The following is a 27,028-nucleotide window of genomic DNA, read 5'->3' as shown; positions in this document are numbered from 1 at the left end:
GAATGAAAGATTATCTCCGGAAACTATAAAAGGAAGTGAAAAACAGATATTTTAAATGGATTTCTGTCACTAGAAAGAGAGAGGAAAGTGACCAAGACTGTGGTATGTTGGAAAGATCAAGGGGCCATGAGATGTATAGAGTTTGGCAAATAGGAAGAGGTGATATGATTGAGTTGATACTTTGGTTATGGTAGCCTATCGTACAGATATAAGAGAAATATTGCATAGGTTAAAAGATGATGGAAGAATGAAAGATTATCTCCGGAAACTATAAAAGGAAGTGAAAAACAGATATTTTAAATGGAGAGTGATGAATGAGTGGAGTACTAATCTGATTTAAAAAAAAAACCATTACTTTCATCCTGAGTAGTCATCCATAATTTAGAGTTTTTACAGTATAAGACACAGATGATGTGTGTGTGTGTGTGTGTTAGAGAGAGAGAGAAAAGGGCCTTAAACCTGTGGAGGTTAAACTTTTCTTGTTGTTCTAAATTATTAAAAAAAAAAAAAGCTTTGGTATATATTTAGTCTCCTGAGTTCTGAAGGGGATCAAGATGCTGATCCTCCTCAGAACTCAGGACTTGTAACTTTTCTTTCTCAGGATTTGTAACTTATCTTTGCACCTAGAAAGGGTGCAAAGATAAGTTACAAAAATGATATTGGGATGGAATGTAGATTATAAGGAGAGACTGAGAGTGTGTCGACTGCAGACAGTGATAAACAGGAGAAAGAGGGATGATATGAGAGAGTCAATAAACTTAAAAGGTACAGGATAAAGGTTGATTAAATTTTTCATTATATGGAAGGTAAGAAAGTACAAGGGGGACATCCATAGAAGTTAAGTTTGTGTGCAGCTAAGTAAGGTGTGAGAACTAGATTTTCCTCAAACAGAGCAGTGAGTGAGTGACTGGAAACAGTTTGCCTGTTGAACTGGTGAGTGCATCTAGTGTGGGTGATGTATTACCTGCTTCAATGAATCCTTGACTCCTTGTAGATCTCTGATAATAATAATAATAATGCAAATTAAGATATTTGTTAAAGTGTATATTATCACTAAATGAAACCATTATATGATATATTTATAACACCACACACTGAACTACAATATTTTTATTTATTTTTTTTTATCAGTCACACAACCTCTAACGAGAAATATTTAAATTTTTACAAGGAATTAAATTTACAATAAAATTAATTTTCTTAAAACAAACAGTAGGTTCAATTTCGTTGTTTCGTTGTTGTCATAATTTGGTTTCAACACCACTTTAAAATTCAGAAAATATTATACTGAAAGAAACTTTCCAAAATGAATCAGCAGGATGTATTGCATCGTTATGTGACATTAGTAATGGAGTAAACACTTTAGCTTTTATACTTAATTGTAAAATGATTTATATTTTAAAAATAAAATAAAAATATTTAAATTAAAACTCTTTCTTTTAAGGTTACACGATGATCAACATTCATATTTACGCATTTAGGGACACAAAACACACACATGCTGAAATGATTATTTTACTTATTATTAATAAAATAACAATTGACATTTCGACCCCTGTATTGAGGTCACCATTAGAAAAATACATGTATATATGAAAACAAGCTACATGCTCTTGCACTCTACAAAGGTAAATTGAATCTGTGCAATTAATTGATCGTTTACTTAGCCTGATCTCTAGTGGTAAAAAAAAAAAAAAAAACCTGCTAAAGTCCTCCAGTACTAAGCTTTTATTCAGGACTTGTACAGTTCAGGTTGCTATTGAATGATAAAAAAAAAAAAAAAAAAATAATAAATAAAAAAAATCACCAAGTCTTCTTGTATTGAGATTTTTCTTTGGCTGGTTCTGGTTGCTGTAATGGTTGCAAATGGGTCCTCCACATTCTTGGAATGGTTAGACTGTCATTTTTGTTCAGGTTAGGATTGTGTTTGAATATGCTTTAAATTTCCCCTCGAACCAGGTTTTGGGGCAGTGTAGGGACTTGGTACCTATCCAATCAATTCTATTGTATGTCTGGAACGCATAGTTTAAAAGGCCGGTTTTTCCAAAATGGAGGTATTTAATGTGTCGTTTGTGTTCATCCTTCCTAACTGGGATGGTTCGTCCTGTTTCCCCTATGTATGGTAAGTTACATGCCCATTGTATTTTGTAAATCCCTGGGTGGGCTAGGTATGAAAGAAGATTTTTGGAAGAACTGAGTAGATATCTTAATTTTGTCAGGGGTTTAAAGGTGTTTTGATGTTGTATTTGTGTAGTGTTCTGTCTATTTTTTCCAGAATGCCTCTAATATAACGAATGGTAAAGGCATTCTTGAAATCTTTTTTGTTTTTAGTGGTGTCTCTGTGGAGGATCTTGTGAATAGTTTTTATACTGTATCCATTTTTTATAAATGTATGGTTGATAAGCTCATATTTCTGGTTTAAAACTTGTTCATTTACAAATGGTTTGAGCTCTGTGTTTAAAGGTGCCTAGTTTTTGTGTTGGGTGCTGGTAAGAATTTTTTGGTATGTACTGGCCTGTGTGTGTGTGTGTGTAGGTTTGCCCTCTTACAGACTTACAGTAGACTTACCCTCTACTCTTACAGTAGACTGAGAAAGAGAGACAGCCTGAGGGAAGACGTGATAAGTGTGTCTAGGAAAGGAAGAGAGAGTTGTTTTTTCTATTTCAATGGTGAATTGGATACGTTTGTGTTTGTTATTCAGGTGACTAAGGAATGTATTTAGTGCTTCGCGGTCATGGGGCAAAATGGCAAAAATATCATCAACGTATCTGAGCCAAATTTTGGGCTTTAGACATGCTGACTCTAGAGCTTGTTGCTCAAAGTCTTCCATATAAAAGTTAGCTATTGGGGGGGGGGAGTGGTGAGCCCATGGCTGTACCCTCTTTTTTGAAGGTAAAAATTGTTTTGCCACACGAAATATCCGGAGCAGAGTATGTGGGAAAAAAGGGCCATGATGTCATGTGGAAATATGTTCTATAGGAGCATAATAGTATCATTGATCAGGACATTGGTGAAAAGGGCAGTTATGTCAAAGCTGACATTATGCCCACGCGTCCAGAATTTCCAGCCTGCTAAAAATGTACAAAACAAACGCGCCACTACGTCCGATTGCTGAAGGAATCGACAGCCCGAATTACCACTTAGCCAAAAAAATTAGCGGCCACACACTCAAGGAATTGGTAGGTCATTCCCCTTCCTACATTAAAAATACACAACGTTTCATAAGCAAAATTAAAAACATTACACTCAACGACCAAGATTTATTAGTTAGCTTTAACATAACTGCCCTTTTCACCAATGTCCGGATCAGTGATACTATTATACTCCTACAGAACATATTTCCACATGACATCACAGCCTTCTTTGCCCACATACTCCACTCCAGATATTTCGTGTGGCAAAACAATTTTTACTTTTAAAAAGAAGGTATAGCATGGGCTCACCATTTTTCCCCAGTGCATACACAAAAATTCTTACCACCACCCAACACAAAAACTAGGTGTCATAAGCAACCTTAAACACAGAGCTCAAACTATTTGTTCAAATGAGCAAGCTCTAAACCAGGAATACGAGATCATCAACCAGTAAAATACAGTAAAAAAATTATTCAGAAGATCCTCCACAGAGACACCACTAAAAACAAAAAAGATTTCAAGAATGCCATTGCCATTCCTTATGTTAGAGGCATTTCAGAAAAAAAGACAGAACTCTGCACAAATACAACATCAAAATCACCTTTAAATCCCTAACAAAATTAAGACACATACTCAGTTCTTCCAAAGATCCTCTCCACACCTAGCCCACCCAGGGATTTACAAAATACAATGGACATGTAACTTACCATACATAGGGGAATCAGGGCAAACCATCCCAGTTAGATTAAATACCTCCATTTTGGAAAAACTGGCCTTTCAGACTATGCATTCCAGACATACCACAGAATTGATTGGATAGGTACCAAGTCCCTACACCGCACCAAAACCTGGTTCGAGAGGAAATTTAAAGAAGCATATTCAAACATAATCCTAACGTGAATTAAAATGATGGTCTAACCATTCCAAGAATGTGCAGGACCCATTTTCAACCATTATAGCAACCAGAACAAGCCAAAGAAAAATCTCAATAGAAGACTTGGTGAATTTTTTTTTTTTTTTGTTAACATTCAATAGCAACCTGAACTGTACAAGTCCTGAAGAAAACTTTGTACGGGAGGACTTTAGCAGGTTTTTTATATTTAAAAAAAATTTTTTTTTATCATTAGAGGTCAGGCTAAGTAAAAGATCAATTAATAGCATAGATTCAATTTACCTTTGTAGAGTGCAAGAGCATGTAGCTTGTTTTCATATACACATGTATTTTACTGATGATGACCTCAATACAGGGGTCGAAATGTCAATTGTTATTTTATTAATAATAAGTAAAATAATCATTTCAACACGTGTGTTTTGTATCCCTAAATTCATAAATATGAAATTTAAATTAAAAGTTGATTTAATTTTACATTTTATAGTTGTGCTTCTATTTCTTTCTATTTCTTCTTTCCTTTCTTTTTGTCTGTATCTTCAACTTCTACTCCTCCTCCTCCTCCTCCTACTAATACTACTCCTCCTGCTCCACCACTTCCTTTTCCAGACTGTAACAATTTCATACGTTTTTTTCCAAGTGGTGTTTTATAAAACCAAGCCTGAAAAATAGAATCAAATAAAGATCTTTACTGTAATTGTAAGGAAAAAAAAAAAAAGGAAAGGCAACCGCAACTTTAATTGGATTTTGTTTTTGTGTGATGAAATATTTTTAACCCTTTCAGCTGCAGAGCCCTTTATCTGAATCAAAATCTTCTACAGAGTTCTGGTTCTTTAAATACTATGCTCTCTTGTGATAAGTCCAAGAAATCTTTGGATATGTCACATAATAATAATAAAATCATGAATTCTCCTCCTCAATTCTTCCATAATTCTTTCACTTGATAAAAAAAAAAACGTCAAATTAAAAATATCTAAAAATTTTCAGATATGAAACACTAAACACCAGTAATAGCTTTGAACAATTTCAGCATTATGCTGACTTTGACTTACATGACTTGGAAGCAATAATTTTTAGACAAATAAAGTTTACTTTGGGGGGGGGGGAGAGAAAGGAAAAATGCTGTTACTACATCCATATAACTGAACAATCTATATTCTGCTGAAATTTTTGGGAATGCTAAATGGTTCTTAAATTCACATCCATAGTCATTTTGAATGTTTTAACATGGAGTTCTTTCTTAATCATGGGTCATAGTGTTTTGTGGTTATAAGTCTTTCTTTATATCAATAACATACAAATTATCATAATATTGTTTGTCATACTTTTTTTAAATGGGTTTCACAAGTATGATTTGGTTCTCAAATTTATCCCAAAATGGCAGTGCAATAAGCACTGAGTATATGGCATCAGCATTCAAGTTCCTGTTAAGAGATAAATTACATAGTATTTCATTTTTTTTTAGAGTTTTATTACTTTGTTTGAAGTGTTCTCTGTGTGTGTGCGTGCACATGTACACACATGTATTTGTGTATGTTGCTATTCTGAGCATGTCTGTAACCAGTTTTTAGTTATTTTTTAACTTTATAACTTAGACTGAATAATACACATTAGTACAAGATGACAGAGGGTTTGAGTGATTTTTTATTTATGTCCTTGTTTAGATTGGCATCTTCATCCATGGCTCTGTCATCACTGCCATTTAAGAGAGTAAGACAGAAGTGCTTTTTTGCAATTTTGTTATATGCTGGTAGGCTTGTGACAGAAGAGATGTGAAAAATGTCTGTGTCATAAATGTCAGTATGTAGAGGAGTTTGGTAGGATGAGTACATTAAATGAGAATACAAGGTTTGCGAGAGAAGATATGAGATATTGTTATTATTATTATTATTATCGAAAGTTTATTTTTCACTTGGTTAGAGTATAATAAATTTAGTTTAATCCTTTATCCAAGTGTGAGCAAACAAAGTTTGCACCTGAAAGTATCTTCAGGACTGGGTTAAGGTGGTACACACCAGGGCAACTCGTTGCAAAGGTGGAGCAAGCTACCAACACTCCTATCTCAGTATCTCCTATAATGCATAATGCAAAACACATCTCCTTGCGGATATGTCTAATGTTATGCATTAAGGGAAGGGCCACTACCCAGACTAGTTTCGACCTTTATTGAGGTCTCTTCAGTGGGAGCCAGGCCCAAGTGGAGATATCAGGCAGAAGCATTAGCAGGTTATCTCTACCTATAGGAATTGCCAATTGGTGTGCCACCCTTTTTTAATAATTTACTCTGGATTTAGAGAAAAAAGGGTGGCACACCAATTGGCAATTCCTATAGGTAGAGATAACCTGCTAATGCTTCTGCCTGATATCTCCACTTGGGCCTGGCTCCCACTGAAGAGACCTCAATAAAGGTCGAAACTAGTCTGGGTAGTGGCCCTTCCCTTAATGCATAACATTAGACATATCCGCAAGGAGATGTGTTTTGCATTATAGGAGATACTGAGATAGGAGTGTTGGTAGCTTGCTCCACCTTTGCAACGAGTTGCCCTGGTGTGTACCACCTTAACCAGTCCTGAAGATACTTTCAGGTGCAAACTTTGTTTGCTCACACTTGGATAAAGGATTAAACTAAATTTATTATATTATTATTATCATCTGACCTCAAGGAGTCAAAGACTCTCTATCTATCTATCTCTCCCTTCCATCTGCTTCAGAGGGGTTGGGTCTCCTCCTGAGGAGGCACGACGAAATAATGCAGTTGCACGCCACTCCTCTGCTGCATCCCTATTGGAGGTATTCATGACTGTAGCCCGTGTGTGTTCACAGGGCTGGTTTGCCTATTTGTGGGATGAAAAAAACCCAGCTAAACTGGGGGGAAACCTTACTTCCCGTGCTCAAGACTAGCTAACTTGGCTATGGCTGAGGAAGATCCTTGAGCTCTTCATGTCTCCGATGGGAATCGAACCTAGGACACTCCTTCCCCCAGGCATATGGTTATGAAACGCACAGCCACTAGGCTAACCGTGCGGACATCAGAGACTCGTTGTGGGATAATTACTCTAAATGGAAGATACTGGCTGGATGACAGTGAGACTGGGAATAAGTGGATTAAGGATGGGGTTAATGAATGCCAGATAAGAAGAGTATGACTGGAATAGAAAAGGATAGTTAACAAAGTAGGCGACTTCAAAAGCATGAAGCATGGAAGTAATGAGTGGCAGGCTGGTGACTCTGTGAGATAAAAAGGATGAGTGACAGGCAAATGAACATGAAGGATGAAAGAATGAGTGAAAATTATTATTATTATTATTATTAAACAAGACCTCATGGAGTCAAAGACTCATCTAGGAGGTCCTTTTATCTCACACACATCTCATCATACTGCGTCTTAAACACATTCAAACTCCTTGCAGACACCACACTCTCAGGCAAGGCATTCCAATCATTCACAACTCTGCACGAAAAAAAACCTGCCTCTCACTCCCCTACTCACACCCTCTTTATACAGTTTCCAGGGATGACCTTTGGTTCTCCCCTGATCTCCCACTATTCTCTGTAGAACTTCTCCACCACTGATCCTATAACAATCCCTTACCAACTTGTAGGTCTCTATCATATCTCCCCTCTTCCTTCTCTCCACTAGACTCTGCAAATTACATCTTTTCAATCTTTCCTCATACTTGACATTCCAGAGGTCAGAAACTACCTTAATCAGTCGCCTTTGGACCCTTTCCAACATCTCTTCATCCTTCTGAAAACCAGGTGACCAAATCTGGGCACAATAGTCCATGTGTGGCCTAATCAAAGCTTTATACAATGGAACAAGAATCTCCCTACTTCTACACGTCAGTATCCTCCGCATCATTCCGAGAAGTCTTTGTGTTGTCTTCACAATTTTGGCGATGTGTCCCCTAAATTTTAGATCCTTATCCACTATCACCCCAGATCTCTTATTTCCTCTACTTCCAACAATATATTCTCACCAAGCATAAATTCTGCATCCCATCTTTGTTTTCCAAATTTTAAAACCCTACATTTTGCAACATTGAACTCACATCTCCATTTGCTTGCCCAATCACTCAATTTATTCAAGTCTTCTTGCAAGGCCACAACATCTTCACTACTCTTTATGGTTTGTCCCAACTTTGCATCATCTGCAAACAACTGAATATCTCCATCCAAATCTTCGCCAATATCATTAATATACAAGTTAAATAGTAATGGCCCTAAAACAGATCCCTGAGGCACTCCACTAGTGACTTTCCTTTTCTTGGATATTGCACCCCCATACACAACTTGTTGATACCTATCAGATAGCCAGTCTCCAATCCAATGCACTAATCTAATATCCAACCCCATCTGCTCTAGTTTGACTGTCAACTTATCATGAGGTACTCTATCAAAAGCTTTTGCGAAATCCAAGTATATTACTGTGTATCCTTCTCCTCTGTCCAGGGAAGCAGTCACTTTATTGTAATAAGTAAGTAGATTACTAAAACACAACCTCCCTTTAGCAAATCCATGCTGTCCATCAAAGATTATTACTATTACTATTACTATTATTACGGGCAACTCCAGGGAGTCATTGGACTCATCGAGGGAGGCCCCAAATCATATTCATCACAACTATTTGACATTCATACAGTATCTATCATACCTCGCCTTAAACTCATTCACTGTCATTATACCATTGTTGTCAACCCAACTCTGGATCCTAGTTCTCACAAGCTTCTCCAACAACTTAACCACAACACCTGACACACAGATAGGCCTATAGTTTGATGCTTGAGTTCGATCACCTCCTTTATGAAGTGGCACAATCTTGCCCTCCTTCCACTCTTTAGGGACTTGACCAAGTGCAAGACTCGTATTAAAAAAATATGTCAAGGCAGATGTCAACTCTCTGGCACATTCCTTCAGAATATGTGGTGATATATTATCAAGTCCTACAGCCTTATTTACATCTAGTTTACTCAACCCCCCCCCCCCCCCAAATGATGGAGAGAAGTGGAAATGCAGGGAATAAGAAGGTGTAAAGCATAAATGTATAGCAAAGTGGAATAGTAAAGCAAATTTTGTATGATACATCAGTGATTTGGAGTCTGCAAGACAGGAGTGTATGCCTGAAGGTAATCAAGAGTGTTACTCTTTGGCTAAGAAGTGGATGAAATAGAGATTAGTACAAATCAACTGAGAGGCATCAAAAATCATGTGGCAAAAGATATGAGAGTAATATTAGGGATATAAGAGGAGTATGATGCAAGAGAATTAAAAAAAAAAAAGATTTTGACTGCATTACCAAGATTCCTAATCATGATATGGGGAGAAGAGTACAGATTACAAATGAAATGGTAGTCAGAATGTGGGGAAAGAGAAGTTTGGAATATGTAAAGATTTATAATGTGTTAGATGGAGGAAAGAGTAGCATTTGAATGAATATGGAAGTATGCACATTTTCTCTACTGTTTGGCAATAGAGAAAATGTGGATCAGAAAACAAGCTGTCAAGGGGAAGATAACAGAAATAGAGGATTGGGTGAGGAGTTGAGGGGGACAATAAAGCATGACATAAGAAGAGGGTAGATGTCAGGAATACTGGTGAATGTTTGAGTAAGGGTGGTCAGTGTAAGAGGGGGGGGGGATACATGGAGAGTGGCACTGTATTTTTTCCCAGACCTAAGGAGCCAAGGTTAAATGTGAAGTTCTCAAAGCTGAAAGATGGAGTGGATAGGAGAGCCAAAAATGAGTTAGTACTGTATATGAATGCCAGGAGTATCAAAAATGAGAATAAAATTGTTACATTAATTGATTTGTGTCCAAAAATTGTTGGTATAAGTTGAAACATGGTTAGATGAGGATGGGAAGGAAAGAAGCAATGACAGAGGAACTGTGTCTGCAAAAGGTGTAGATGCAAGGAGAAATAATGGTAGGAGTTTTAAGGTTGTATTGTGTGAGGTTGAGTTGGACAGGATGAGATATTTAGTGTGATGTTATTATGTTATGGAAATATGAAAAACAGCATGTTAGGAGCAAGGAAAATGCATTTTTCAAGTTTTTGAGAGCCAACTACAAGTTATTATACATAAACAATTTTGATTTATTATATTATTACAGACCTCCAAGCAGTCAGGGACTCAGTGAGGGAGGCTACATGCACACCAGTTGTCATATTTTTTCTTAAATTCACTGATATAAATTTTTTTTTTTTTATGTGGCTTCTGCCACACGAAAGGATTTTGCAAACTTAGATATACCTATAGTGGGCTAAGTAACTAAGTACATGTTTTTTTTTCCTATTTTTATTAATTATATATATATTTTTTGTAGTCCAGAAACCCTGCTCTAGAGACTAAACATGGAAATTTTTCAATTCACTTTAAACTTCCAATATTTGGGGCTGTGGTCTCAAACTGGACAGTGAAATTCATCTTCCAATTGCACTCACTACCTCAGGAGGTAAGCCATTCCAATCACACCCTCTCTCTCTCTCTTTATGAAAGAAAAATGTAGCTCGCATTCCTTTCTTGACCATATTCATTCTCAATTTCTGATGATGCCCTCTCATCCTCTCCTCACCTTCTATAAAATGAAAAGTTTCACTACTAGTATGCTGTATGGTGCTTTCCAAAGTTTGTGGAGCTCTATCATATTGCCTCTCTTTCTCCTGTTTGCTAATGTCTTCAGTCCACATGTTCTTTATCTACCCTTGTAATTTATGTTCCACAATCCCCATATCTTTAACCACTGTATTTCTATCACCTCAAAAATCAAAAGACCAGTTCTGTGCACAGTACTCCAGATAAGGTTGTATCGAGGCCTTATAAAGAGGCAAAATTACATCTTTATACATCAGTATTCATTTCAGCATTTTCTATTATCCTCTGGGTTGTATTTGCAGTCTTTGCTATATGACACTTAAACCTTCAGCTTCCTGCCTATAAAAATTCCAAGATCTCATGCTTGATCAGTTTCTTCTATAATGTTCCCACCAATATGATATCTCCAATGGAGACCTCGTCACAAAAGTGCATAATTTTACATTCACCAATATTGAACTTGGATCCATTTTCACTTCCACTCTTCACCTGTTCCCAATTCCAGTCTATTCAAATTATTTTGTAAGTGTTGCATGTCATCCACATCCCTAAGTATCATCCCTATCTTGGTATCATGCAAACATCTGTATGTTATCAAATCACTCACAATGTCATTAACATACAGACTGAATAATAATGGACCAAGAACTGATCCCTGGGGTACACCATTGTTACCATAATTCCCCACCCCAAGCATCACTTTTTGATACATGTCAGTAAACATCTTCTTATTTAAACTAACTAGGTAGCTTATAATCCATTCCCAATCTTCCAACTGATGCAATGGCCTTCCATGCAGCATCCTGTCAAAAATCTTTAGCAAAGTCCAATAATATCACATTGCATCTATTCCCTTCCCCCCCATCTAACTCAGCAATAACATTACTATAAAATGTGAGCAAGCTATTCAGACATTATGTTCTGTTAGTAAATCCATACAAGTAACTGCAAGGTATACACCAGTGGTTTTCAAACTATTTCTGTATGTGAGCTCTCACTAGCTTTTCCAGTATCTTCACTACCATTCTGGAGATATGTCACAAGTTATATACATCAGTTCTTATACCACCTTGTGCAATGTAATTATCATACATTCTTTCTACTTCTGCAGAGCCTTCCTTGTTCTGTGACGACTCAGGTTATATTATACAGCGATGTTAAAAGAGCATAATCATTTCTTTTGAACACTTCCTTAGCATTTGTGTTGGAATCTCTTTAGCCTTATAGTTGAAATAGTTCTTATTTAGTAATTATATGAAGAGCCAAAGGCTTCAATTGGGCGACATGAACTTATTTAAGTTAAGGGATATTACATCCCATATTGTTTCTTAGCCGAATAAGAAACTCAAAGAGTTTCATGCCGAATATAGAAACTATATAAAGTTCGGCAATTCCAAGCGTTAGCAAATATCTGGATAGTGCAGCACTGACCCATTTGGTGGTGCAAGCTGAGGCAACTCATAATAAGGGTGGGGCAACCTCTGATCACTATTCTTGGTATTTACCCATAATGTGAACTTAGCTCCTAGGAGCTGTATTACTGTTCTACATTATGAGACGTCACTACCCAGACCGGTTTCAACCTTTATTGAGGTCTCATCAGTGAATAGGCAGACCTAGTTAATAACAAGTTTGTAGCGAACAGAACTTGCATCCCTTCTATGAGAATTGCCAAGAAGGTGTCCTAATAAATTACTAATTATATGAAGAGCTAAAGGCTTCAATTCAGCGACACGAACTTATTTAAGTTAAGGATATTACATCCGATATTGTTTCTTAGCTGAATAAGAAACTCAAAGAGTTTCATGTCGAATACAGAAACTAAATAAAGTTCGACAATTCCAAGCATTAGCAAAAACCTGGATAGTGCAGCACCTGACCCATTTGGTAGTGCAAGCTGAGGCAACTCATAGTGAGGGTGGAGCAAGCTCCGATCACTACTCTTGGTATTTATCCATAATGTGAACTTAGCTCCTAGGAGCTGTATTACTGTTCTACATTATGAGAGGTCACTACCCAGACCGGTTTCAACCTTTATTGAGGTCTCATCAGTGAGTAGGTAGAATGGGAGTTCATGTCTTTCATCATCGGCCTTTGGAGTATAAAGATTGCTGAGGATCAGCAGGTAGTAATAGGGGAAGTTAAAGAAAGGTAGAGTAGAATAGTAGGAGGTAAAAAGAAGCCTCAGTCAACCTGTTTAGCTGTATAACCCAGAGGTTGTGGCTAAACGGCCTGTAAAACATCATCTCCTTATACCTGTTCTAAAAAAAACAACTTAATATTTACACTTTACTTTACCCGAAAAACATAACTTTAGATTAGATTAATCCAGGTGTCTGGAGACGTCATCTCGTAACCCCTAAAAGAAGAAAACTGTTTGTTAAAATTTGGAACTTAGATTACTCTTAAACTATGCCTTACAACTGAAAAAGACTGCGATAACAGGATCCCAATTGAGGTGGACTTTATCAACCAGAGTACTGAGAGTTAGGGGAAGAACCCATCCCAATTGATGCAGCCCACAAGGAGCTGCACCGCCTCGCTGTAAGCCTTCGCAGCTCGGGTTCTCAGGTCTAAGTCTACCCCTTCCTTAGTGGACCAGAGAACCAATAAGTTGTACAACAGAACTAAGTATTTAGTTGATCCTGAAAGTAGGCCAAGTTTTTGGTTTGCCCTTAACTCTTTTTTTTGTTGTATGTTTCTGTAAGATTTGAGAAGCTACTGTTTTTTCCCTGCCATTTATTATTTGGTGAAGAGCTTTATACAGCCTCCTTTCCGTTTCTTCGTTTAGTTCCGGGATTCCTTTTAGCTGTACTGGGTTTAGCTCACTTAATTTTTCTATATAGAGGTCTCCCCCATTCGAAACTTATGGTCTCAGGACCTGTGAGGAGGAGCATAGGTGCCCCTATTTTGTCTATTGCCCTTTGGAGGATTACCTCGGAATCTTCCTGGATTAAGCGCATTAGAACCCTTTGGGCATCCACGGTGGGGATGGATTCTTCCTCTGATTCCTCGGCTGGGGTAATATTGCCTTTTCTCGATTCTTCAGTCTCTTCTTGGTTTTCTATTCTGATCTCCCTTTCTTCCTCTTCCTCAGAGTCTGATACTTCTGAGCATCTGTTATCTGGTTTTGTTCTCTTCGTTTCTCCTTCTTCAGGGCTGATTGGTCTTTTTTCTGTGTTGTTGCTGGTTTCCATTTCTTCTACTTCTGTGCTTTCATTGGTGGTGTTTTCCGTCTCGATGTGAGTTTTCCTGCGTTACATTTCTTTTTTTTCTTTATTTTCCATTCTGAGTTTTTCGTGGTAGCAGCTTGATTTCCTGTTGTTACTGTCTCGATAGCTGGGGGTTGGATGACTGGAGAGTCTTCCGGCTCTGGTTGCTGTGGTTGGCGATATAGCGCCTCCTATTCATTCTGCTTGTGTCCTGTTGGGACAAATGTCTACCTTGTGGGTTGTATTTCCACATTTCAGGCAAGGTGCCTCACACTGAGCTAGGGCATGTCCTGCCGCCATGCAGTTCCTGCATTTGTTCTTGGGGCAGTCTGCGCCTAGGTGTTCGAGTGATCCACACCAAAAACATTGCTTTCTTACCCCAGGGTAGCTGACTACTACTACTCTGGCAGAGCCTAGAAATACAAAGTTGGGGACCTTGGCCTTCATCTCCATAAGGAAGGTCACCTCGCCAGTCTTCCAGTCGGGGTATTCAGCATCGTTGGTGATTTTGACGTCCCGTACGTCTTCCCATTTTGAGAAAACTTTTTTATTATCTCACTCCCTTCCTCGAGATATTCTACAGGGAATCTTTCTATTCGTAGTGTCTTCAGTAGGCTTCCTACTAAGAAGGGATAGATCTTTTTCCCTTCACATTCAATACCTGCCATTAACTTATTCCTGGTTTCTATATCTTTCACAACTACCTGGTATCTACCTTTTACCTCCATAAGGGGTAAAACCAGATATCTTTTGTGCCCCTACTATATCGGTGAGAGCTCTCGCTAATGTCCTCTTCGGTACATTGGCGCCTGCCTCTATACTGAGGGTCTTCACTCGCGGCAGAAATGAAGTCATTTGGAAGAGAGAAAATACTTAATACTAGGAATTAAGTCCCAGAAAAGTGGATAGACCTTTAAACCAGGGCCAAGCATTGCTCGTTTGCAGACATCTCCTGCTACACTATGTAGAGGCGGAAGACTACACTACAAGCAGGCACAAAGCAAAAAAGAAAGGACAAAAATAACTAAAAAAAAAAAGGCCTCACCAAGGCTGGAAGCAGGACTGGAACATGCAGCTCTCTTTCAGGTTCACTGGATCGGGCACTCCTCACAAACTGGATCATGAACAGGTACTGCAATCTCAATTAGCACTGGAACTGATCAGTGAGTAGGTAGACCTAGTTAATACCAAGTAGAACGCAGAACGATACTGTTTTGATGGGTGAAGCATAAATGCTTTTCATATTCCCCTCCATCTGAGAAGGAAAGTTCTTTGGGTGGAGAATTATTGAGCTTTAAGCTCGCCCTGAAAGGGCATGAGATTAGCTGTGTTCAGCTGAGCATAGAATTGATTTGGGTCTCTTGTATTTGCAGAAATCTGCTTCATTATAGTCTGAAGCTTGCTTGATCAGTGGGTTCGGATGATTAATTGTCTTAATGAAGAACTTTTCAGCTGGGTCGTGAAGGAGAGATGTGATGTAGGGAATGTTGACGTCTCTGTGAATTTGGGAGTTTCTGATAAACCACGGAGCATCCAAACTCATTCTCAAACATTTGTTCTGTATTCTTTGCAGCTTTTGAATATTTGTTTTCGAAGTATGACTCCATGCAGGAGATGCGTAAGTGATGACTGGGCGTATTACCATCTTGTATATGAGCAGTTTGTTCTGAGTATCGAATTTACTTTTTCTGTTGATCATGGGGTAGAGCTGCGCTATTACTTTGGATGTCTTTGAACTTATGTGTTCTATATGATTGGTGAATTCTAGTTTTTTATCGAGAATTACTCTGAGATATTTGACTGTATTCTGCCATGGGATTTTAATACCCAGTAAATGTATATCTTCCTTAATTTGAGGCTTTTTTCTAGTGAACAGTATGGCTGAACTTTTCTGTGGATTGGATTGGATTCTCCAGTCCATCAACCAATTCTCCAATGTGTGGATACTGTTTTGGAGTCTTTTGACAGCCAGTTTGGGGCTGAGAGATCTTGCTAATAATGCAGTGTCATCAGCATATAATGCAGTGATTGCTGAGCTTGGGTTTTGAGGGATATCAGCAATATGGATAGAAAACAGCAAGGGGGGGCCAAGAGTGAGACCTGCGGCACTCCCGCCAGAACCTTGCATCTGGTTGATACAATTTCATTTATTTTGACTTGCATGTATCTGTCTCTGAGGTAAGAGTGAATTATTTTAACTAGATTAGTAGGCATATTGAATGTGATGAGCTTGTAGAGGAGACCTTGATGCCACACCTTATCAAAAGCCTTTGCAGCATCTATAAAGACTGCAGCTGTATGAAGGTTCCGGTTGAAGCCTTTGGAGATATATTCGATCAGCCTGTGGATCTGCTGAACGGTGGAGTGATTTTTTTCTAAATCCAAATTGCTCATTTGGGATTATATTAGTTGGTCCGTTTGTGATTGAAGACTAGTAAGGACTACTTTTTCTGCAATCTTTCTAAGGTTAGACAGAAGACTGATAGGTCTGTAGCTTTCAGGGAGTTGGGTGTTTTTTTCCAATCTTTTTGATTGGTGTGACATCTGCTATTTTCCATGTTAAAGGGAAATACTTGAGTCTGAGGATGGCATTAATTATGTTGACTAGATGTACAATGGCTTTTCTGGGGAGTAGTTCCAAAGGAGTACCAAATGGGTCAGGTGCTGCACTATCCAGGTATTTGCTAACACTTGGAATTGCTGAACTTTATATAGTTTCTATGTTTGGCATGAACTCTTTGAGTTTCTTATTCAGCTAAGAAACAATATCGGATGTAATATCCCTTAACTTAAATAAGTTTATGTTGCCAAATTGAAGCCTTTGGCTCTTCATATAATTAGCAATTTATTAGGACACCTTCTTGGCAATTCTCATAGAAGGGATGGAAGTTCTGTTCGCTACAAACTTGTTATTAACTAGGTCTACCTATTCACTGATGAGACCTCAATAAAGGTTGAAACCGGTCTGGGTAGTGACGTCTCATAATGTAGAACAGTAATACAGCTCTTAGGAGCTAAGTTCACATTATGGGAAATACCAAGAATAGTGATCGGAGCTTGCTCCACCCTTACTATGAGTTGCCTCAGCTTGCACTACCAAATGGGTCAAGTGCTACACTATCCAGGTATTTGCTAACACTTGGAATCGCTGAACTTTATATAGTTCTATATTTGGCATGAAACTCTTTGAGTTCTTATTTAGGTTATTCTGATAGCTCTAATACTTCCTCCTCATAAATATGTCATACCAGTTAGTATAATTCTTGCACTGAACTGAACTCTTACTCCAGGTTGATAGCTCTTAGCAAAAAGGGAGCACTCATTAGCTGAACAAGCTTTTCTGCATTTATTACCTAGGGCATACTTTTCAAATTTAGAAGAGTTCTTTTTATATTCATTCTTTCTTTTACTTGAAGTGTGATGACAGAATTCTGGTTGTTCTTAGCATGAACAGCTAGTTTCTTTTCATATTTAACTTTTGTACAACATTTGCAACTTTTCTGGCCTAAATCATTGCAATTTCATCTTTATATACATGGTACACATCACCTTATTTATACACATTTCATCTTTTTTCTTCTAATTTTCTCTTCAGTTGGTCATACTTTTCTGCTTAGTAATCTTGTATGTAACCTTTTCTGAGAAAGACATCTGTATATATTTAGCCACTCCCCAAGTCAGTACAGCATGACTGCTGTCACTAACCAGCAGCAGAACAGTCACATTTTTAATGGACCCCCCCCCCTCCTCCCTCCACCTCTGATGTTATAATCAGGTCCAACATGCTCTGACTTTTAGTTCTCTCTTTTACATGCTGCTTGAGAAAGTTGTCTCACAACATCTCAATACATCTAATCTCTTTCTTCTCATGAGATTTCATTCCTACTCAATCAATGTTTGGATAATTAAAATCTTCCATGATAATTACTCATTTGTTACCCACCAGGCTAATTTGATGATGCATTTCATCTCTGCCAGCAAGTGATCCACTAAGTCTGTAACTCAGCTTCACCATGTATTTCATTTTGTTAGATCCCATCCCACACCAGCTAGCTTCAACATCACTGCTGCATGGAACATTGTTACTAACATTCATAGCATTCTATTCTGACTGGATTGAAATCCTCTCATATCATGCATAATATCCTTTTCTCCAACCCAGTTTGTCTTTCCTAAAAATACTGTACACTCCTGATTAGTATATCTGCTTCTGAGAGCCATGTTTTACTAATATCAACAATCTGAGGTGACAAGGTATTAACTAAGGCAACAAACTCAATCTGTTTGTTTCCGATATTCCTAGGATTTGTGTACAGACATAATAAGATACCTGAAATATTATTTGTATATTCACCTGTCACCAGTATGGTTGGTGTGTCACTTGACAACTTACAGATCTTTAGTTGTATCTAATGCATCACTTATGCAGATGTCCTGTTCACATACCTAGCAAGTCAGAACCTGCCAACCACACTAACCCTTTCACCATACCTCTCTTACTATGCAATGTGTATCATTATCACGATTATATAATGTAGCTGCTCTTGAGGATAGATACTGACCATTCCTCTGACAGGATCTAGTTTAATGCAGTGATGTGGATTAACAACACAAAAGGTGAAAAACAAACCAATATTTTATTCCAATATTTTGCCTACAGTAACTGAAGCATTTCAACAATAAGAACTCCAAAGCAAAATTGACTAAGAATGCAGAATTTCAATTTCAAGGAAGTATTCAAACATTTGAGCCTCCATATCTCAGTTGGTATAGGTGAACTCTTTGGCTGAAAAGACCTGGGGTTTGAATGAAATCTATGATACGAGGAACCTTTATCAGGTCTTTTTGATCAAATGCTGAGTTAGCTGGTCTCATAAGGAGGTAAGAGGTTTTTTTCTCCCAGAAACTTGGATTTTTCATTCCTCAGAAGAAGCAATGATCTGACAGTTCTACAGACATAAAATAGTTACCTCTAGTGGAGAAATGGCAAGCTGGTTGCATTAAATTGCCTAAAAGTTTCTAATCAGGGAATTTAACCCATCTTAGACAGATTAGAAATGGATTGGCTGGATTCAAACATTTTGAGTGCAATGTCTGGATCAAAAGTGATGACAAGTTTTACTGTTGATTTAAATCTCACATATGTGGCAGTTTTTCAACTAAAAATCTGTTCAGATTAAGAGTGTTCTATGAAGCACAAGCAGATTCTTAGAATAACCATCCACTTTTGAAGTAGACTCATTTTAGGGTGATAGCTTTTTTCCATCATAATTACTGTATATAGAGTGTAAAGCACATAGCCTTGTAATCCATTTTGTCCATATTAATTCAATTATATAATTCTGTTCTCTTCATTTAGCCTCAGATCTACCAGACTGCCCAAAATACAGGAATTTACATTGGCAATGTATCCAACAGAATAATGGCACTGATGGGTGGGCTTCATCTTTTGGGGAGCAAATAATGAGAGTGAGTTTAAATATTGGTTTACATGAAGTTTTTAGATTAGAATTTATTAAAATATTCTTCTTTTTTAATTTTTTCAGAGACTCCTCCAATTGCTCACTGTTAGTTTCCAATCGAAGCAGAGTTTAATAATATTTTTATTTTTTTAGGATTGCATCCAGGAATATTCAAATATTCAAAACAAGAGAGGTAAGTTTGTTGCATTGATTGAGCAAGTATGCCCAAATATAATTGCAATAAGTGAAACTTGGTTGTCTGAGGAGGATGTGATGTTGGAAATATAGAAGGATATATAATTTTCTGGAAGGATAGAAATGTGAAAAGAGGAGGGGAGTGCTGTTAATGACTGCACAGGAATTGTGTCTGCAAAGTGTGAAGTTGGTAGTGCCTGCACAGATTTTGAATCTGTGTGGTGTGAAGTTGAAATAAACAGGTTAGTATATCTGATAGGATGCTGTTATAGGCGAGGGAATGTAGAGAATACCAATTGTGAAATGTTTAGGCAAATTAGTTGAGCATGTAAAAAGAATGTGATCCTGATGGGTTACTTTAATTACAAAAATACAGAATGGAAGAAGGAGTAGGGAATGGGAACAAAGAGAGTGAGTTTGGGAAATTTCTGAGAGATAATATCTGAAGCAGCATGTGAAAGAAGCAACTAGAAGCTTTAATGTTTTGGATTTGGTGATAACTTCACAAGATGTAATTGTGATCATGAGGTATTTGTTTGGGAAGTGATGAAACAAGAAAAGGTTACTGCCAAACTCTATTTACTCCTACTCTATTTACTCGCTTAACCCTTGTATGCAGTTATACTTTGCTTTTGTCAAATACTGCCTTGTGAGTTTCCATGCATTGTCAACATCTTTTCTGCTCAGCTCATCTTCCCAGCATACTGATGCTAACTGAGTCAGTTAGCATCAGTATGTTGCTAAAAGCAAAGTATAACTGCATACAAGGGTTAAGCGAGTAAATAGAGTAGGAGTGAAATGGATGAACAGCGAAATCAAGCAAGCTGTGCTGGAGAAGAAAATGTTATGGATTTGGTGGTGATCAGATACATGAAGAATATAAAGTGCAGACTAGAAAGGTGACGAGCATAGTAAAGAAAGAAAAGAAGCAGTATGAGAGGAGATTGGATGGTCAGGCCAAGAACTCAAGGGAATTTTTCCACTATATAGCAAGCAAGAGAAAGAATAATTATGGAAGGTTAATGCTGGTAGACAGAAGAATAACAGCTACAAAGGATATAGTGGAATTATTGAACAAGCACTTTATCAGCATATATCATACTGGTGTAAATGATGCCGTGCAATATATAAAAGAGAGGCAAGTATTAGGAGAATTGGAAGCAAAAGAATCAGAGGTATTTCAGATGTCAATTGGGTTATATGTTAATAAAGCTGTGGAAATGATGACATATTACCACATATTCTTAAGGAATGTGCATCATAGTTGGCTATGCCCTTGACCTGGTTATTTAATGAAGGTCTTGCAGTAGGAAGGGCTCCTAAGGAGTGGAAAGAAGGCAAAATAGTACCACTCCAGTAGCATGGTTCTAGGACAGAAGTCTCTAACTATAGACCAGTCTGTATAACTGCAGTTGTGGTCAAAGTGTTGGAGAGACTGGTAAGGAATAGAATATAGAATTAGGTTGTTGGACAAAGCATTCTTTATGATGGTCAGTATGGATGTGTAAAGGGTAGTCCCTGTTTTAGCAAGTTATCTGCATTTTATGAAGTAACCAGTGGAGTGACTCAGGGTTTTGTTCTTGGATCGTTGCTGTTTAACTTGTTTGTAAATGTTGTATCATGTGGACTGACTGGGATCTTAAGTTGTTTGCTGATGATGCAAAGTTGGAAAGAATTATAAGCAGCACTGTTGATGTTAATTCCCTTCAGGAAGATTAGAATATACTTTTTATTTGAATAAGGAGTGGGATTGTAGTTTTAATATATCAGTAAGTGCAAGGTGTTGCATTTTGGAGTGCAGAAATATAAGGATGTGTACTATATCGATGGTGCTGTACTGCAGGAAGTGGATGAGATTAGAGATTTGGGAGTGATGGTTGACAATAGAGGGCATATTGCTAGTATTACAATATCATATTACTTCTTATCATAGGTGCACATCAATGTGCTGCTATGATAAGAAGTACTCTAAAATATAGGGATAAGGAAGTGGCTGTGTTAATGTATAAAGTACTTGATAAACCACACTTGGACTATTGTGCTCAAATCTGGTCACCTGATTTTCAATGTGATGTGGAGACATTGGAGAGGGTCTAGAGGCAAGTGACTAAGACAATGTCTGGACTTTAGAATGCTGGCTATGGAGAGAGGTTGAAGAGATGTGAATTTTGGTGGATAGGAGGAAAAGTGGTAATATGATAGAGAAATTTAAGTTAATGAGAGGTTTTTATCGCATTAATCAAGAGAGGATTATAAAAGGAGTAGAAGGTGAGAGGGGAAGAACCAGTGGTCATCCCTGGAAGTTACGTAAAAGTGTGGTGAGGAGTAGATTTTTTACATGGAGAATTGCTCACTCAATGGAATGCATTACCAGAATGTGTTGTTAGTGCAAGGAGTGTTAACAATTTTAAGATTCTATATGATAAATATGTTGTCAGTTGAAGAATCTTTCACAATGAGTCTGCCAACTCCATGGAGGGTGTAATAATAATAATAATAATAATAATAATAATAATAATAATAATAATAATATCCATTCTGAACGAAGAAGAAGAAGAAGAAGAGTGTCATTTTTTCAGGTGGACATTCATCTGTTGAATGTAAGATTAAGAACACTGGCATATTTGTTGCAGCTTCTGATGTTTTTTGTTTCTTACATTGGTTTTCTGTTGGTGATCATATGGTTTCTGAATTGGTTGGGGCTTGTTGAGGGCCTTTAATTACAAGAGGATGAAGAAATATTCATGCTCAGGAAGAGTTGGATTCAGTGCTAAAGCTCCCCACCCACACATGGATGTCTGCTCTCTAGCAAGAAGTGACTGCACTTAGGAGTCAAATGCCATAACTACTCCAGATACTATATGAGCACCACAGTAAGCCTTGAGCCATGTTCCTAGACCATGGGGAAGGAGGCCAGCACCAATACCTTTGACAGCAAGCCCACTATCCAGACGAGGCAGTCCTGGATGGCCTGACCAGGATCAAATGATCCTGGTCAGGCCATCCAGGACTGCCTCGTCTGTCTTGCTGAAGTAGATGCCAAAGTAGTGCAAGACTACTAGGATCCTCCTTTCCAGATGTTCACAGTTTGCACGGCATGGCAAACATGGCAGCAAGACATTGGATCCCAGTGATGGTGGTCTGGAAGACAGGATAGTAATTCGAAGCAGAGTGAAGAGTATGGGAAGAAAAGCATAGAAAAAGAATAAGAATGAAAAGGGCTAGTACCACTGTTGGGAGTTCATCTGCCACAAATAGGTGCCTCACATGGACAGGAGAAATGCTAGAAAAACAGGTGTCAGATGACAGTATGGTAGGAAAATTACTCACAGGAAGACCAAGATCTAGGTGGACTGATGCATTAAGAAGTGCCTTAGAACACTGAAATATAAGATTTGGAGAAAAATTGTTGATAGAAAGTTAGAAATAATTTAAAATTTTTGTATCGTATTATCATAGTAACCTGTACACACCTTAAGTGTATCAGGAATTTGATGATGATGATGAGTGGTAATAAAATTTAAATCTTGCATTTCATTTTTCCTATATTTAAAGAAGTTGCTAAGTCTTCATAAACTAAAAACATTTCTAATATCAAATGTATAAAAAAGTTCATGATTTAACATATTCTGATCATAAAAGCTGGACTCCCTTCACATACGATGCTCTATGTTTGGCAGGTTGAGATAAAATTAGAAGTGATATTTGACTCAAGAAAACTTGGAGTTTCAAGATATCCCCCTAACACCTAATATTTTTTATCTACATACGGTATTCACAGCAATGACTTGTTTCATTTGCTTCGATATTATTCGAGCAGAAAAGTTTGAAAAATGAAAACAGTTTTGGAGAAAACGTCAACTTATTCCTTGTATGAAACTACCAAAGTTCTTCAAATGAGGAATGAAAATTTTGTTTCATTTATTTAGTTTTTTATTACAGTAGTCCTGATGAAGAAACGATGAAACCTTGGCATAGTTTAACTTAATTTAGCTTAACTTGGTAAGCCAAGTTAAGATAAGCTGGAATACTAGCTCTAGAGATCAAATATAATCTTTTTCTTTAATTTGGACTCCAGTGATTGGAGTGATGAAATAAATGTAACACACAGAGACTTTTCATAAGCATCCATTTCACAGTGGAATCAGAACTCAGTCTTCTGCTTGTACATGGTGACATTATCCAATAGCCACCAAATCTGACATAAACAAAAATTATTTCAGAAAAAATGCTGCCAAAATCTGGAATCAAATTAAGGTTAAGCAGATCATTAATCTCACACTTTTTTAACTCAGCTCAAGAGACAGAGAGAAACAAACATTCAGGGATAATAAATAACTAACTTATTTAAATTAAGGGGATATTAAATCCCACATTGTTTTAAAACCGAATAAGAAACTCAAAGATTGGAATCAGAGAGTTTAATGCCGAATATAGTAAACTATAAAAGTATCGACAATTACTAGGGAATGTGTTTTTACATTATGGAAAATACCAAGAATAGCGATCAGAACTTTACCACCTTTGCTGTGAGTTGCCTGAGATCGTACTACGTACTAGGACTACTTGCATTAGCTCATGCTAGTAATCGCCGATACTTTATAGTTTATATTCAGCATGAAACTCTCTGATTCCAATCTTTGAGTTTCTTATTCGGTTTTAAAACAATGTGGGATTTAATATCCCCTTAATTTAAATAATGTTTATATTGCTGAAATGAAGCCTATTGGCTCTTTATATTTAAGTAACTAACTTATATTTATTTATTCATTAATTTCATTATTTAATCTTTTGCTTTGGTCACCAAGGTAAAATATTGGCTTGGTGACCAAGAACAGCAACTCATATACAATCAGACAAACAGAAGGAAAACAAAGCAGCAAAAATAGGCCAAGTACCAAATGCCATAATCCTACAGTCCTAGCTGATTTTCATTATGAGTCTGGTAAAGAGACAACCTCATGATAATAGCATTCCAAGTTTTTGTAGTGTGAGGTAACCATATTTATTTAAGTGAAAATATGTTGCAGATATATCCCCACTGAATAAATGCCACTGTCTTTTCCACGGCCATTATGTACTAAACTCACCCTTCTGTAACCAATTTTCGTATTGCTCTCTGCACAGAGGGAGTACTATTATTTTCCCCTGAGCTTTTTGTTTTCTTATCAGTTTATCACTTTTCTTGCATTCTTCATACATTTTATATATTCTTCATAATAATTTTTTCCTCAATACCTGCCTAATTTAATTGTTCTTTCATTTCACTGCTATTATTTTCTCCAGTCTTGGTATACATTGATATGCTGCCTATATCACATGTATTTGAGCCAATTCCCAAGTTCTATCAACTTGTCTTCCTTGCAGCACATCATGCTATGGTGTTGATGAAAGTTGATAAAAAGATTATTTTTTAAAATATGACACCTCCAGGAAATCCAGACTCGTTGAGAGAGGGCACCTACTCTACAGCTCTCTGTCTCCACCACTCAATCCACCAACTACAACGAACCATAACTACACCAATACCATATACTGCCCACGACGACTAGTATTTTCACAGACAATTACAAACATCCATGCCCATAGCAGGATTCAAACCCGCAGCCTTTTGGCTGGAGAGCGTATATGCTAACCACTCAGCCAACCAGCCCATCCCCTTTTTTTTTTTGTAATGAAAGCATATCCTGCTTGGTCAATTCCCACCAATTCGTGAAAGCACTGATACCTCATTCCAAACTACATTCTCTGAGGCTATCATCAAATTCAACACTCCAAAATATCACGTTGCTTCCATTAGATGAACTAGAAGGAAAATTCTATCAAGAACTCTACCAATTTACTCTTGCTTTCATATGCTGTCTCCTCAGCCCACATTTTTATTATTATTATTATTATTATTATTGTTCCGGGAAACTCCAAGGAGTCGACAGACTCATCGAGGGAGGCCCTAACATCATGTCAAGAACAACTATTGAACATTCACACAGTATCTATCATACCTTGCCTTGAACTCATTCACGATCGTAGCACCTACAACAGATTCTGGAAGCTTATTCCACTCATTTACCACTCTCCAAGTAAAGAACCTAGCTCTAACACCCTTGTCAACCACGCTCTTGCCCAGCTTCCATGCATGGCCCCTAGTCCTCCCACCACCAGTCATATTTTCAAAAATATCTTCTGGATCAATCTTATAAAAACCCTTCAGTAATTTGAATGTCTCAATCATATCACCCCTCCTTCGCCTATCGTCTAATTTCTGCAACCCACAAATCTTCAACCTATTCTCATAAGGTTCATTCCACAGACCTGCTATCATCTTGGTCACTCGTCTCTGGACCCTCTCCACTTCCTCCCCATCACGAAGAAACCCTGGTGCCCATAACTGGGCACAGAAGTCCAGATGGGGTCTTATCAAGGCTCGATACAGAGGAACAACAACTTGTTCGTCTCTGCATGTTAAAGTATTTTTCAGAAGCCAAGTGATTTGGTGAGCTGTTTTAGTTACTTTTGCAATGTGCCCCCTAAACTTCAACTCCCTATCCACCGACACTCCCAAATCCCTGGCCTCATCAATCTCCTGGAGTATGGTTCCACCAATGCGATATACTGCTGCTATTCTTTTCACACCAAAGTGCATAACCTTACACTTTGCCACATTAAATTGACATCCATTTTTCCTAGCCCAGTCTTCCAAACTATCCAAATCATTCTGTAAAATTTTGACATCCTGTGCACTCACAATTGCTCTACCCAGCTTTGCATCATCAGCAAACAAGTGAACACTTCCTCTCAGATCCTTTCCTATATCATTGATGAACAAATTGAAAAGCAGTGGTCCAAGAACAGAGCCCTGTGGCACTCCACTAATCACAAGACGTCTTTTAGACTCCACTCCTGAATAAACCACTCTTTGATATCTCTCCTTCAACCACCCTCCTATCCATCTCACCCACCCTATATCTATCCCCATCTGCTCCAGTTTACTGATTAGGGTTCCATGTGGTATCCTATCAAAGGCCTTGGCAAGGTCCAGTAGTATCACTGTAAACCCATTACCCCTATCCAGTTCAGCCGTCACTGTGTTATAAAACGTGAGCAAGTTACTGAGGCATGATATACCCTTCACAAAACCATGTTGTCCCCCATACAATATCCCATTTTCATCTATCCAATCCTGTATTCTTTTCTTGACTAATTTCTCTAAGACCTTGACAATGATTCCTGATATGCTAATCGGTTGGTAATTTACAACAGCAGTCTTGGAACCACCTTTATGCAGTGGAACTTATTTCCCCTCTTTCCACCCGCTCGGGACTAACCCAGACCCGAGACTCAAATTAAACAAAATGGTCAAGGGTACTGACAATTCTTTAGCTGCTTCTCGTACAACACGAGCTGGTATACCATCCAATCCCACAGATGTATTGACATTGAGGTTATGCAATAGACTACTCACCTCCACTTCATTAACCACAATTCCCGTATAATTTACTGGTTTATTCGTTTCTGCAATGTCACCACCTGGATGATATACTCTT

At 37.7% G+C, this 27,028-nt stretch overlaps 1 protein-coding gene across 2 annotated transcripts in view; it reads right to left on the bottom strand.

Annotated features, from left to right (window-relative positions):
• Positions 1-4,502: 4,502 nt before the first annotated feature.
• Positions 4,503-27,028, bottom strand: part of LOC150108341 (dynein regulatory complex subunit 11-like) — a 455,807-nt gene continuing 433,281 nt past the window's right edge. For both annotated transcript variants that reach the window (XM_090390703.1, XM_090390704.1), the window contains exon 18: positions 4,503-4,684. In XM_090390703.1, the coding sequence (XP_090246829.1) occupies positions 4,529-4,684 (156 nt within the window). In that variant the 3' untranslated portion in view covers positions 4,503-4,528. The remainder of the gene's footprint in view (positions 4,685-27,028) is intronic.

The sequence above is a fragment of the Typopeltis vanoorti genome, chromosome 3 (assembly GCF_054136105.1).
Source record: "Typopeltis vanoorti isolate ZY-2024b chromosome 3, IOZ_Tvanoo_1.0, whole genome shotgun sequence".
Taxonomy (NCBI): Eukaryota; Metazoa; Arthropoda; class Arachnida; order Uropygi; family Thelyphonidae; genus Typopeltis; species Typopeltis vanoorti.
This window is presented reverse-complemented; position numbering and strand designations above follow the sequence as displayed.